The 15,698-nt window shown below is 46.7% G+C and overlaps 1 protein-coding gene across 1 annotated transcript in view; it reads left to right on the plus strand.

Moving 5' to 3' along the window:
- Positions 1–15,698, plus strand: part of LOC144166537 (uncharacterized) — a 127,214-nt gene that overhangs the window by 15,683 nt on the left and 95,833 nt on the right. Inside the window, exons 2-3 of the mRNA XM_077696038.1 lie at positions 5,454–5,508; positions 13,326–13,359. Coding sequence (XP_077552164.1) covers positions 5,470–5,508; positions 13,326–13,359 — 73 coding nt within the window. The 5' untranslated portion in view covers positions 5,454–5,469. The remainder of the gene's footprint in view (positions 1–5,453; positions 5,509–13,325; positions 13,360–15,698) is intronic.

Consider the following 15,698-nt stretch of genomic DNA (forward strand, 5'->3'; position numbering starts at 1 on the left):
CCACTATGTCCACTGCAAGACGCAGGCCTCTCCCGTTGACGTCCGACCGCTTCTGTCCCGAGCCGCTTGAGTCTATTCTTCACCTCCGAATGCCTGTATTTCGTCCATAAGCCTAGAAATCGGCCTTCCTTTTTCTAGGTCCGTCTATCGATGTACAATCTGTCACCCTGGTTGTCCAGCATTTGCCACTTCGTTCAAGTACGCAGCCAGCTCAAGACCTTTTGTTTTTCGTTATTTTAACAATGACATCTTCTATTCTAATTTTTACTGTGATCCGGGAAGCTGGTGTCCTGTCTTAAGTGTTACTTTGATTGATCATTATTTGTTGAATGGCCTGTTGACCCCACCTAGGTTTGCTCTTAAGTTGCTCAGTAAGGCACCAAGTTCTCGCTTCATATGTCATCCCCTCACATTTATTTCTGAACTTGCTGATGAAATTTATCCATGAATGGCAGGCCCGGGTCGTTCCATCAAACTGCTTTTCCATATGCCAAAATGGGCCATATTAGAACGCGCCAGAAGCCGTGGCTCAGTCCAAAGCCAACGCCCGTGCTACGAACGCAAAGGAAATGCTTTTCGCCGGGAATGCGATGACACCGCGATCGGATAGACGACGATTTCATAATGGAACGGACGCAGTTTCTATTCCTACAACGGGAAGCGTTTTTAGATGCAGAGAATCTGATTCCCTCGCCTTGTCCCTCCGGGGTCGTCGTCGTCGTCGGCGTTGTCCGCCCCTCCCCCATTCTCCTCGCCGCGCCAGCTGCGCTCTCCGCCGCTCACCCCCTCTCCTCTCCGATAGCGAACACTCTCTCGCGAGGGGCATTGGATTGGATTCGATTGGATTGGCTTGGATTGGCTTGGCTTGACTTAGCTTGACTTGGCTTGACTTTGCTTGGCTTGGCTTGGCTTGGATTGGATTGGATTGGATTGGATTTGGATTGAATTGAATTAAAGTGGATTGTGTTGTGTCATAGCCGCGGCAGACGCGCTGGGGCCGGCGCATGTGCAGTACTCTCTCTTCCGCGGTTTCCTTTCCTTCGGGCGCGCTGCGCATATAACCGGTGTGCCGTTTTCCGGCGAAGCAACATCCACGCTTGGCTCAAACACCTAGAGTCCACGCCGCTTTACAAGTACGCCAACGTCGTCATCGACTGGGACCGGCTTACGCAGTCCCCTCAACGTTATGCGCGCTCTAATACGCGATCCCTTCGCCGCTACGCCTATGCGTCGCATCTACACAGGGATTTCCGCGAGGGGAGGTGGGAGTTTTCTTTTTTGTATTTTGAATTGGCTTCATAAGTTCTTGCCCCCCCCCCCCTGTTGACCCATAGCCCTCGACTCTTACACAAAAATTATACAAAACAGTTACTGAGACACAAGAAAATTGCTAGAAAGCACGGGATAAAGAAATAGCAGGAACACTGAGGAATTTAATAACAAATATTATATGTTGTATGAACTCAAATCACCATTATCTCATGGCAAGGACACTGCTGTTGGCACTCACCCTATTCACTACACCTTTCTACATCACCAAAATGACAGCTACCTAGTAGCGATCTTGATGTTCATCAATAAAATTTTGAAAAGTGTTAGGCAGCCCAAACCGAGGAAAAAGGCTGCCGTAATATTACTTTTAAGTGCGAATGCACTTTATAAGCGACCCTGAATCACTCGTCCGCCGTCCGTGCTCCCCCTCTCCCCTAGCAACGGCGCGGAGGAGGAGAGAGAGCGTGCGTAGCAACGGTCTCGGCGTAGCAACGGTCTCCTGCTCGGCGTAGCTGCGGGCGGCGCGCCGCTCCCTAAATCACTCGTCCGCCGTCCGCGCTCCCCCTCTCCCCTAGCAACGGCGCGGAGGAGGAGAGAGAGCGTGCGTAGCAACGGTCTCGGCGTAGCAACGGTCTCCTGCTCGGCGTAGCTGCGGGCGGCGCGCCGCTGCGCCGGTTCGATTCGCATTCCGTCCGCATGAGGGCGCTCGCTCGTCGGCTCTGCATTCCGACGCTCGAGGGCGCTCGCGCGACGGCGCGCCCCTCCGCATCAAATCGGGTAACATCGGGTAACTTCGGGCAAACTCGGGCATTCGCACTTTGCCATCTTCCCTCTCACTTGGGAAATGCTTGTCTTTCTTTTTGAAAGACGGCAATGTATCAAACTGTTATCAAGCTACCCACCCAGAACTTTTATCAGCTGTCGTGCAAGACATTTACGCGAATCGTAACTTTCAGATCTGCCTTTATTCTTGAACGTTCCAATTATCTAGATGGCTTTCAATGTGTTTTACGGGGGTTTCGGTGTACAACTGTCCAAGTGGTCAGGTTTGAAATAGTGATAACAGAAGCTTGCGTTAACGATCACTTTTGCGTTGCCGTCTTTTTTGATATGGCAAAAGCACATGACATTAGCTGGCGGTACGCAATTCTGCAGGATATGGCTGCAACTGGAATGGGAGGGCGATTGTCTTTATGTGTACAAGATTTTCTTCAAAAACTAACCTTTTATGTGAGGCTTGGCAATAGGTACAATATCCCGTAATTTCAGTCAGAAAACTGGAGTTCCTCAGCGTAGTGTGCTAATTCTGACCCATTTTGCCTTAAAAATAAATACTTTGGTTACCATAATCCTCGAACTTTTATGTATTCCCTTTACGCCAATGACCTGCAGGTTGTCTTTTCTTCTGTAACTAGTGAGCTTCTGAAAAAAAATCTAGACTACAGTGAATCGGTTCGAACAATGGGCGGACGAAAATAGTTTCTGCTTTTCTCAGGGCAGATTGCATGATCTGGTTCACGGGAAAGCGAGGTATTCATACCAACCCTGAAATAAATATCAGGGATACGAGGGTTCCATTAACAATGAGCACAAGTTCTTATGCGTGATTTACGAGTCCAAATTCCCCTATGCAGCAGGTGAAAAGAAACTCAATATAACCTGCATGAGGACATTTATCATACTGAATATTTTGACCCGCCGCGGTGGCTCAGTGGCTAAGGCGTTGCGCTACTGAGCACGAGGTCGCGGGTTCGATTCCCGGCCGCGGCGGCCGCTTTTCTGATGGAGGCGAAAAGCACAAACGCCCGTGTGTACGAGATTTCGGCGCACGATAAAGATCCCCAGGGGGTCAAAATTAATCCGGAGCCCTCCACTACGGCGCGCCTCATCGCCTGCGTTGCGTCGGCGCGTTAAACTCCCACAATCAATCAATCATACTGAATATTTTGTCCAACAAGCCATGGGGTGCCAAACGTGCACCCATTCTGAGAATTTGTGGCTCACTTGTACTGTCTTGTCTTGATTATGGCCGCGTTGGGTATGGGTCGGCCCGCAAGTCCGTTCTTGCTTCGCTTGACCCAGTGTGCAATATGGGCCTCACACTTTCATCAGGGGCATGCCGTACTTCCCCTGTTGATGGTATTTACATTGAATGCAATGAGTGGCCACTGCAGTACCTTCGAGCATACCTAATTGGTATATATACAGCCAACATACATGCATAAATCACCATTTTTGCGCCTGTTGTTTGAGAATAGGAAGAAGAAGTTTTATGAAAAAAAGCCGAAAATAGGCCACTCTCTCGCGCTTTGTTTGGAAGCGTACATGCCTCAGTTCTCTGGCCCCTCAGCTCTTCCGAGTTTCTCAGGCGCTGTAAGCTTTTGGGTCACAATGGCATCAGATGGGACCGGTCTTTGTTTAAATGCGAGAAAAAACTTTCAACAACAAGTTTTGCTCCAAAACTGTGTTGCAATAAAGGATACCCACTACTTTCCCAATCTTTGAAAAACTCCTGGTCACATTGGTTCTCCGTTTATTAACTAAGCGGTTACTGTAGCAGAGGAGGTAGGTGACAACGGCAGTGTTTTCACTGTAGAGACCTGCGGTGTGACCTCAGCTAATAAGGACATACTAGTAAATGGAATACGCAAAGTGGCAATTTTTACTCTCAAAGTGCCATGCACGCTACAAAATGTCTTGCTCCTTCAAAGATTCCTGCTGTAAGTATGCTGAGAATATGCCTGTGTTGCTTCGTTGCATACCAAGTCACATGCGCATTACAATAAATGAAACTGTCGATGGAGTAGGATAAGATATGAAGAGTCGTGCAATAACGAAATTCAAGCTTCTCTACCGGTACCTGAGAAAGGCCATACGGAAGTGAATTACATTGCACTGACAGGCTGAATGGCAAAAAAAGCTATCAATTTTTTGCGTGTAATTCAAGAATACCAATCAGAATTAAAAACCTGCAAACATAGAAGCCGTTTCTTACTGGGAAGAAGTATACCTCCACCACCCGGCGAAATTTTTGTGGCCAGCTCTACAGAAGACGGTCATCATTACGAAGGCCGGTACATACCAACCGAGGTGGACAGGCCATAAAGGTAAAGATTACAGCTGCGTCAGGCACTTCGAATGCAAAAGTACTCAACAGCATAGAAAGTACGTAGAGATGTCACCACGCTTTCATAAAGAAAAAGGGTTACCTGTATAGCACCCCTTTGTGTTTATTACAGGCTACCTTCGGAAAACCACAGAAAGCAAAAACGCCAGAAAAGAATATAAAGCAGTCGGGAATGTCGGTGTGTTGTAATAGAAAGTGTGGCTAGCTACATTTCACTTGTCTCTCGTTTCTTTCTTTTTATAACCATGTATGAGAATTCAAGTGATGTCGCAGGAGTAATCGTTGTGGGTGTCGTTTACAACTTCACAGTCTAACCATGGGGATGGAGCAGTGGATTGGAGCCACATATTTTTCAGTTACTTTGTGCTAGCGGCGTATACGTCACACTGTGCTCACACGTGGCTTTCTCATATAAAAAGCACAGGAACCCTTCTTTGAGCACAATGAAGAACCCCTTCCCGTTCCACACGTGGTAATACGTTGCCTACACCTCGAAACAGCCCACATCACTGCTTCTAAACCATTTTGCACCTTTTTCATCCGCCCGTGTGTACGAGATTTCGGCGCACGTTAAAGATCCCCAGGTGGTCAAAATTAATCCGGAGCCCTCCACTACGGCGCGCCTCATCGCCTGCGTTGCGTCGGCGCGTTAAACCCCACAATCAATCAATCAATCAATCAATCACCTTTTTCATCCGCTTACATCCCGTGCTATTACTTTCTGACATACTGATGGTAGACTTTAGTTGAGTATTTAAATTTCGGGAAGACACTGGCCTTATACACCAGCTATAGCTGCGTGCAGCATTTGGATTCTTTTAGAACAACAGTTTAAATTCTGAAAATATCATGGCTTTTCGTAGTTTTTACGGATACATTTCACTTCGTGTTTGGCGCATAATGTACGAAAAGTTACTGTATCATAAAATCACAGCTTCATCATGAAATATTAGGAAAGTAGTACCTACTTCTCTTCAAGTGACAATTATAGCGGAATAAAAATTTTTTTCTTGTCACCCCAGTGACACGCGTAACTGTTTTTGATCTCCGGCAGGTAGCGTGCAGTCACCATGAAGGCCGAACGGGTGATTGGATTTGCTGTGCTCTTGGTAAGGACGGTTACAGTCTGTTCTTTGTCTTGTTTAACGAGGTGTAGCTTGTGTTTCTGTCACCGCTTAGGAGATACGCCGTAACGTTGTAGATAAATATTTTTACTTGAATACCTTACCATCCTAGCAAATGTTTGTGGTGATATCAATCGAAAACGATCACCATTCGAAAGGCAGAGACATGTATACTCAGGGGGACTGGCCCTTCCGGTAAAGATTATGGTGGCGTAAGCTACTCCGAGTTCAAAAATACTCAACACCAAAGAAATCACGTAGTGACGTTACCATGCTTTCTTATGTAAAACAAGATACCAGTATATTATACATCTACTATCCAAGAAAATGTTTGTGGGGATGTCAGCAGAAAACCACGATCATTAAGATGCCGTCCACATACCCACTGAGAGCAGACAAATAACTACCCAGAGTGATGGCCCCACCGCTAAAGATTACGGCTGCGTAAGGTACTCCGAGTGCAAAGTACCATAGAGCATAAACATCACATAGTGATGTTATCACGCTTTTATAGATAAAAAGGGATACTGGTGTAGCACCTCCTTCATTTTATTCCAGGCTACCTTGGGTAGACAAGGAAAATTAAAGACTTCAGAGGACAAGCCAGAAGTAGAAGAACATAAAGCCATCAGGAATGTCGTTGTGCAGTAATAGAAAATTTTTATAGGTACATTTCACTTGTCTACTCTTTCACTCCTTGTAGAGGCACATATGAGAATTCAAGTAATGTCGCATGGGTAATCGTTGCGGGTGTCGTTTCAAGCTTCACAGTTCAACCGCCATCACAGTGTGGCTTGGAGCCGCATTCTTAGGCTGACTATTGGTGTCAAAAACACTTTAAAAACAGAAGATTGTGTTCGAAACAGCCACGAAGAAAATTTTCACCTGCGGTTTATTCAACAGAGATTGTGCTGCTTCGACGTTCTCCGTTCTGTGTTATATTCGGAGCAATACCTTGAGAATCTAAACCAGTGAAGGTCCTTATTCGTAATTAAGACACCATTATGCAGTGTCCAGTACTAGCTAATCCAATAAAATAAAGTCACCCTCCTGCAAAACATATACGCACACCGCGCGATCGCAATAATTTGTTTGTGGAAGGTTGTATACTCTCACCTAGATATCCAGATCGATCTCAAATATTCATTGCAATCTCACAACTTGGTTCATTTTCTTGTGAATGCGAAAGGGTTCCTCCACAATACTCTTTGAAGCTTCATTGGTTGTTTCCCACATTGAGATGTGCTTTATTAGCTTATGAGGTTAGCGATGTCTGCCGGAACAGATTGTGGTGGCTAAGAAATCCACTTCATAACGCAAAGCGAGTTCAATCCACGGTCCGCCATTCTTTACGCCTAAATTTGTTCAGAAAATTTGTGCTTAGCTCATAGGTGTGGAAGCCTCGTTCCCAGCGCAGAAACACACATAAACGGTCCCACCGCGTCTTGATTCCGCAACATTGGAGCGTACGCTCTTCGCTAGGAACGATGATTTAAAACAAAATAAAAAAGTCTAAAATATTCTAAACAAGTCTATATGAACCCCGTAGCTGCGACGGCAGTTTTAGGGGTCGATCCCCTTAGGGGCTCGGAATGTCCGTGTCTCCTAGCCACGTCGTCATCTCATGTAGTCACTGTACTAATAAAACACCGCGACACATATTTACCCAACGCGTCTCGCTACAACGTAACGCGTACACATCTAAAAGTGTATAATCAATAACACCTATTTAAAATAAACTAACATGTTACAAAGATTTGTCGAAGGCTGTCTGCCCACATCAGCAATCGTCAAGCACAAGCAGAATCTGCTTCTGCACTGATTATAATTTTTGTTTCCCCAATATGCCCACCTGCTCTCGATGCCAGCCTGATCGGGTCGGGTGGTTGGTCTAAAGAAGAAAAGGCACAGCAACCTGGTGACGGGACCTCATTGATTACTGAGGGCGAGCCGCTATGACACCTGCAGTTAAAACAAGTTGATCGGTCAGCCGAAGTCGATGGTCAATGCTCCGATTAAACGATGACTGGGGGTCGACGGCAAGTGGGAAACGTTCAGGTAATCCGAGCGAACAAAATGTAGAATATCTACATTTTATTTACACTACGTATTTAATACTATCAAGGCTCGTGATCGAATAAAATAGGCCTCGCAAGGCCCGCGTCAAGCGGGGCTCGACGCGCTCCTCTCTTCCCTGTCTTCTTATATTCCCAAAACATCACACTCCTCGGTTTTACCACTAACGTCCATCCCACAACAGGGGCGTCAGAATTTGAGAGTGAGGATGGCCAATTGATTAGCCCACACTAGGCCAGTGATTGGCCAACGTGACAAGCAAAGGTATATCTGTTAAAAATAGCCACGTGACGCACCTCTCACTCTCATACCGAAACCCCGAGGTTTTCTGCAAAGCACAAACATAACAAAAATGAAAATCACCCTAAAGAAAGCAAACCTATCGCCGGCCTTCTGTTTCCGGGCGGTTGGTCCTAAAGTATTGTTCACACCGTGAGCGCCTATAATTGCCCCCCACGCCTCCAAAATTTTATTGCCTTTGTAGACACGTGGAGCGCCTTGCAAACCCTGGTCGCCTACCCACTGACGCATCCCAGCCGCCGAGTCGCCAGGGTCAGACAGAACGTCTGGTGCCCTCCTCCTATATGTCGAATCCCTTGACTGACTTTCAGCTCCCGTCCCCTTCGGCCTTTCTCATAGCGGTAATCTTTGTCGTCAAAATGTCGACGGTCCCCCTCCACCAATTTCTCAAAAGAGCTAGAGGAAAGCTTTCTCCAAAAGCGGATATCCCTTTTAACTAAGGTATTGTGACCGACGCGTATGTATAAGCCCTCTTCGGGCCCGCTCGTCGGGCGAAAAAAAAGCGCGCCGAACAAAAAAGAACCTTCCGCGGTTTTTCCTGACGCCCCAGCGCCCAAGTCAGCTGGACCGTCATGAAACAAACACAATATTGTAAACACGCTATACCTAATGAAATATAATCTGGTTGGTGGGCGGCATTAATTATTTATTCGAGGTGCGCAAACTTAACACCTCCCCGCCAAGAACGTACACTAGCTGTACGTACCACACAAACTCTGCCTGTGGGTTATAAAACAGAGTTTATAACAACCAAGAAAGTCCCTCAGAGCATTCGTTACATAGCACATTGCATTCAAACATTCCCACACGTACTGCAGCGAAAACGCTACACAGGAACAAAGGATAAACGTTTAATTGTCGCTAAACACACTTGTAACAAAGAAGCCAAATATTAACAAAAACTCCCCATAATCCTCCCGAAAGAAGGTATGGCCTTTCGTCAAACTCAAAACCGAAACAAAAATCCTCAACCGCACAGGACCTTAACGTTAAACTGTCCTGGAGGACACTTATTACCCAACAAACAAAACGTCAACAAATCCACAACTAGCCTCCACTACGGGCAAATGTTTCAGCAAATTGAAACACAATAAAAGATTTCGCTCACACGTGAGAGATACTTCCCGTTGACACTCAAGTCTACCAGCACCACGAAGGGTTGAAACGCTGCAAAAGTCAAATGAAGTAATAAGGCAAACTACACTACAGCTACAAATTCATGCCAGATCGCTCAGTTTTAGGGTAAAAAAGACACACACACAAGCCCAAAGCTACAAAATGGGGCTACTTCTGTAGCAATAACAAAACGTTTAAGAAAAGGCAGCGTCACTTCACACAGTCGCGGACGAAAGTTCCTTCCGAATGCGGAAAAACAGATGGTTCATACCTGCTGCGGTTCTCTTGCGGTGTCCGTGCAGCGTACTCAAAGTTGACTTCGTTGTCCGGACCAGGCATTCAGGGCACTGTCTTACGCACAAACACCGCGCGTGCTCCCCTCTATCCTAGACTTCCACGCGAGCACCACTGTCCGAATGAGCGACACATAAGGCGTCAACCGTAGCAGTGGCGATTTAAGCAGATGAGGTGAAAGAAAGAAGCAAACAAATAAAAGCTACAGCGCTCGGGGCCAAAAAGCCAGAGCTCAACCTTCAAAGAATCCCAGGTCGTCCAGAACACCTAATTTACGAGTACTCACCGTTTGGACGGCACAAAGTCGACGTGGGCCACTCTAGGCCGGAAAAGCCGCCCCTTGCATTAGCGAAATTATCGCAGGCTTTCCTACGCGCGTCTGCACGCAGCGGTACTGCACTTATCATGCAGCCAGGTACATCGCTTTGACGCATTCTCAATTCCGACCCTTTGGCAATCGGCAGATATTGATCGGGAAACAAGCGCTTTGCGACACCACCAAAGGTGCCAACGGCTCCCCTGATACGTATGTATAAGCTTCAGCCAGACCCGCCTTCCCCTCAGCACCGTTGCTTACTTGGCCCTCCGACTCGCACGCGACCGGCGCGAGCTCGAGCCTGCTCTCCGGCGATGCGCCGGCAACTGATTCCGCACACTCGCCACTCGGGGCACAGGGTTAGGGCTACGGTTAGGGTTCAAGCTCGCCGGGACACGATCTCGGCTCGCAGGCCACTACCGGAGGAGTCGCTGCAAGATGGGCCTGCTCCTGCTCCCTCGCGAGCCGCTGATCTAAATCGCGTGTCGCCTGCGCAATCATTCGCTCGAGCTGCTCGATCGCCACTACGGTTGCAGCCACTCGCCTCTCTTTCTCCTCAGGCAAAAGGACCCCCGCCATTGTGAAAGCTTTACGCCAACCCAACTACGCAAATACTACTTTGGGTTAGGGTACCGCGACTCCCATGTAACAACCTCGGACAGCAGTAGTCGCGCCAAGGAGAGCGGTACAGGGGACTCACTTTGCTGCCGCTGTCCGCTTGCCGTGCGAAGAGGGGGTGGAGCTGCGGCGCCGTTCTCGATGCTTGGTTTGGAGCCGCGCTCCTGGAGCCTTGCACCAAACTGTCGCTCCGTTCAAGGATGCGCTCGCAGGCGGTCATCGTGGTCGCCTCGCCGATGAATCCCGTTTACTTGGGTGCGCGAACGCCAGCCGTCACTGGATCCGGGTGCTTCCCCAGAGAATGTAGGTCTCTCGGTCCCGATGTCGCCTCGCTGGTGTGGAGCGTCTGCTCACTGGGGTCTCTTCCCAAGATGTAGCCCCAGCCTCAAAATTTCGCCTGGAAGTATCAAACGCCTGCCGTCCAGACGCCAGGTGCTGCGTATAGAATGCTGCTCTCTCTCGTGCTCGAGGTCGCCCTCGCCACTGCCGCTGGAGCTTCCGCTCCACGGGGTCTCTCACCAAGATGTTACTCAGGACCCTGGATTGATGTCGCCGCGGAAGCTTGGAGCGTCTGCTCCCTGGGTCTTCTTACCAAGATGTCGCCCCAGCCTTGGAGTTACCTCTCCTACGTCCGCCGAAAGCCCTGCCGACGGATCCTGGACACGGCACCAGTTCAATTCAGGAAGACGATGATGATCAAATGAAACGACGGCTCCTAATATATGGCACGTTGCAAATTATGAGCTACTCTAAAATGTAGAATATCTACACATTATTAACACTACCTATTTACAACATCTTTACTACTACCAGCGCTCGTCATCGCATAAAAGTGGTCAAGCAAAGCCCGCGTCGAGCGGGGCTCACCACGCTCCTCTTTCCCCTGTCTTCTTATCTTCCCAAAATATCAAGATCCTCTGTTTTGCCACCAAAACACCGCCCACAAAAGGGACGTCAACATTTGAGAGTGGTGATGGCTCAATGATTTGCCCACACTAGGCCACTGATTGACCACCGTTAAGGCAATGCTAGATCTGTTTAAAATAGTCACGCTTAGTCTCATACAGAAACTCGAAGGTATTCCGCAAAGCACAAATAAAACACATTAAAATCACCCGAATAAAACCAAACGTCGCGCCAGCCGTCGGTTATTGGGCTTTTCGTCTTGTTGTCCATACCATGCACGCCTATAAATTGACCCACGCCGCCTAAATTCATTACCTTTGTAAACACGTGGGGCGCATAACAAAGCCTGGTCGCCTACCCATTGATGCGTCCCCGCCGCCGACTCGCCAGGGTGAGACGTGTGACAAACGGAAACTCTGCCCAGTAGTTCTGACCAATGCAACTGTCGTAGCCAGAACTTCTGGTGCCCTCGTCCTATGTCAGACCCCTTCACCGACTTTCAGCTCCCGTCTGCTTCGGGCTTTCTCATGGCGGTAATCCCGTTCGTCAAAATATCAGCGGTCCCCCTACGCCGGTTTCTTAAACGAACTAGGGGAAAGCCTCCTTCAAACGCTTACATCGCTGTTAACTATTGTAGGGTGACGACGCATTTGTATAAGCCATCTTTGAGACCGTTCGTTGGGCGAACAAAAAAATGGCAGCATCTCCAATTCGTGGGTGATGGCTGAGGTGCGGAGAATGGGGACTCCAAATTACATACATGTTGCGCCCCGAGTGACATGCGTGATAGTTGAGTTCTTGGATGGGGGGATGATTCGTATTCAGGGACGCTCGTTGTTTCCGTAGACGTTGAGCAGCAGCGTGACGTTTCTTAGGTTCGTTTCCTTCGATGGCGAGAAGAGAGTGTGTGATTTCGGGAACCCGCTTATATACGCGGTGCACATCGGCGCCATCTCGTGTTTACGCGTAGCACCATCTAGCGTAGTTCAATGCAGTCACTGTGTATTACAACTTCATCACAGCGTGACTACACCGGTGTTTTTGCGCGTTTTCTTGTTGCTAGGTTATGTTTGTGCCTGTTTTCGAGTGTTTTGGAGTGTCATTGTGCCCTTTTAGGTAGTTCCCGCATCGATGTTTGCTTGATGGTTGTGTGCGCACAAATGGACGCGGACGGACATTGGGACGTCCTAAAGTACTCCGCACCGTTACGGGCGAGAGAGTAAGCCGTTTGACTCGCGGGTACTAACTCATGGTCGTAGCCCAGTGGGTAAGACGAATGACACTAACACTGTCTTGTCTGCCAGAGGAGCGCTCGAATCCTGTCGGTGCCTGTGTGAGCTGTTTCGATTGTAAATGCTATGCGCACGAACACGGAGGGACATTAGGAGGTCCTAAGGTACTCCGTACCTAAAAGAAGCGTCCGCTGTTTGTCCAGAAGCCGCTCACGCCCATGTGAGCTCGACAGGAGTGAAACAAACATAATAAAGGTCAACACGCTGTACCTAACGAACGATAATCTGTTGGCCAAGCGGTAATAATTAAGTGGGGTGCGCCAACTTAACACCTGCCACAACCTAAACTGGGGCATATGGGGTATGGAAATTGTTTAACAAGGTTCAACGCAAGAGAGTGCGCCAACCCTTCAGAAAGCGCAGGATTGCCCCTCTCACTGGCGCTTCTCCGTTGCCAAATCTGCGCCCGCCGTGTGAAAAGACAGAGACTTCATAGAGTTTTATGCGCCTACAGTCTGCCTGCTTCGCGCTTCCTCAGGTTTAACGTCAGTGGAGATGGCCCCGGATTTTTTACTGTATCCGTGTATAGGAATGCAGATTACATGACAAATCCACTGCATACCCTTGTCACTAAAGTTTACTGTAATGCACAGAACGGGCAGTCATACTGTGGGAACCATCACCTATAAAATAAAGAGACCGTTCAATCCCTACGCATTAGTTTGCTATGAAAGACGCGCTAGTAGTTTCTTGCAGAATCCACGAGCAAGCACCACATGTGTATAAGATCAGTGTTTGGATTTCACTGGCATATATTCGCCCATATCTCAACACATTGCACTTTTACACAACTTTGCCATTTTTGTCCAATATCCATTTTGTTATTTTGTGGTGAATTCCTACCTTGTGCCTAATTTCCTAAGAAATACATTTTAACTTTTCAGATGGTCCTGCAGAAATGTCATGCTGTTGAATATGGTACGTAGATCAATCGGTGGCGAGAATAATGGGAAACAAACCCTTTTGAAACTATTGCTTTCAGTTTTAATGCTCCCCTAAGATACAGTGACAAAAATATGTGTTGTGTCATGCGTAGCGTACCCTGACAATTATTTCTGCAGCCATTTTTCTGCTCTTTTGGTTAGAAGAGTCAATATAAGTAATGTTCTCGGACATACTTTTTTTAAACAGAGGGCAATAAATGAAATACATTGTTTCAGGTTTGCATAGACTCCCTTGCCCTTATTAGGTTGATAAGGGCAGGTATAAAACTGTCCTTGAAGAGCTTGATTCGTGGATACAAATTAAATTCAGATCTTTGGTGTGAGGCTTCAGTAAACGTCTAAGAAACAAAAACCCACGTCCGCTTCAAAGCGTTTCACTACGTACTGCCAAGATGCTATTTTGAGAAACGTTCACGCGTACTGAAAACCAATACAATTTCCGGCGAAGTTTTGTTGCTTCTACGAAGCAAAAAAAATGTCAGACCCCAAAACAAGCAAGAAAAGCAAACTGCAAACATATATGTGCAAACTGCTTTATCACGCAGGCTAATCCTACGCTGCTTAAAATGGACGACTTGCTGTAGTGTGATTGACATATCTGTGAAGAGTAATAAACTTTTAAAGTTAGCGGCCTGCATTACGTGCACTGTACAACACGACTGAACAATATGAACTGGACATTGGACAACATAAACGCCAGGGTTATTCTTTATTCTTTCTTCAATGAGTATCCCGCTTTTCCACAAAAGGAGTTACAGCAGGGTGGTTACACACTAAAATAAAACATTGTTCCGTTCCCACAGCACACGTGCTTCTCTAGCCGGTTCCAATTCCTGATGGTCATAAGAGATAGAAATTTTCAACCATGGTTGTCCTTGCATGGTGAGCTTATGCTGTATGTCGGTGGTCATTACGACTTGATATGTCATTTGGTTCACAGAAATAATTTTGACGGTAAACTCAAGTGTGGCCATGAAAGACAGAAAGGAAGAACTTCGAACGCAGTTTTTTTTGCGCGGAATGAAAGCAATTCCCAAAACTTCCGCTTTCAAAACAGTACAGCTGTGTTTCCGCTTCTACGCCCTAAAACAAACCTCGCAGGTATATTCTAAATTTTTTCGAGCTTCTCAATCGACCTGGCCTGCATCGGATCACACCCAGGGCATGTGTTCTCCAAAACCGGCCCAATACATGTGTGGTAGGCTGTATTTTTTATTTTTGGGGTGCCCATCTTTTGCTCCTGTGAATAAAGTTTACAGTCCTTACCGCTTTATCAAGAACCTGCCGAAAATTGGCATTCCATGAAAAATCATGCGACAAAGAAACGTCAAGATATTTGCATGAATGTTCGGTAGAAATAATATGCGTATGTATGGTCCAGTGCAGCAGCAGCAGTCGCGGCCGGTGACAATGGCTAAATTTCACCCGTTTTACACAGAGGTTTCTACTTGCTTGATTGCTGCCGAGCTGCTTATGACACGCATCTGGTTCAAGCACTGCCGGCTACTATTTATTTATTTTTGGATTTATTTATTTATTTATTTATTTATTTATTTATTTATTTATTTATTTATTTATTTATTTATTTATTTATTTGTTTATTTATTTATTTATTTATTTATTTATTTATTTATTTATTTATTTATTTATTTATTTATTTATTTATTTATTTATTTATTACCCACAGCGCCACGACGGCATTACAGCAGGGGGGGGGGTGGTTACAAACCAAAAAACAAAGAATGAAAAATACAGCAGATATCAATTCGCAACAAAAGAAGGCAATCACTCAACTGGAAGCAAGAAAATATGGCACTGTGAAAATAGAAAAGAATATAGGTACATATACTTCAGTACTACACACGTCGAAAGTGGAACAATCTGCGCATCTTCCTGCGCAGTTTTGTACAACAAAACAGCATGACAACACAATATTGCTTACTAAGGTGACCAGTGAATAACAAAAAAATGCACATTGCACATTGCAAAAAAAGATACTTGCGCCGCACGCACGCACACACACACACGCACACACACAAACAAACACACACACACACACACACACGCACGCACACGCACACGCACGCGTACAAACCCTGTCAAACTCAACAGTTCTTTTTGGTTTATAGCACAGTTTCGGGCAAAGCATCGTAAAAAGATTTGCTTCCAATGCCCGACACGACTGCTGACAACAACCGATTCCACTGCCTGATAGTTTTCGGAAAAAAAGGACTTTCAAAGTATGCAGCGTTGCATTTGTACTCTCGCACATTGTAGGCATGGTCCACCCGTGCTGATGTATAATGCGGTGAT

This window comes from Haemaphysalis longicornis, unplaced genomic scaffold (genome assembly GCF_048455015.1).
Source record: "Haemaphysalis longicornis isolate Haplotype H1 unplaced genomic scaffold, Haemaphysalis longicornis Haplotype H1 scaffold_18, whole genome shotgun sequence".
Classification (NCBI taxonomy): Eukaryota; Metazoa; Arthropoda; class Arachnida; order Ixodida; family Ixodidae; genus Haemaphysalis; species Haemaphysalis longicornis.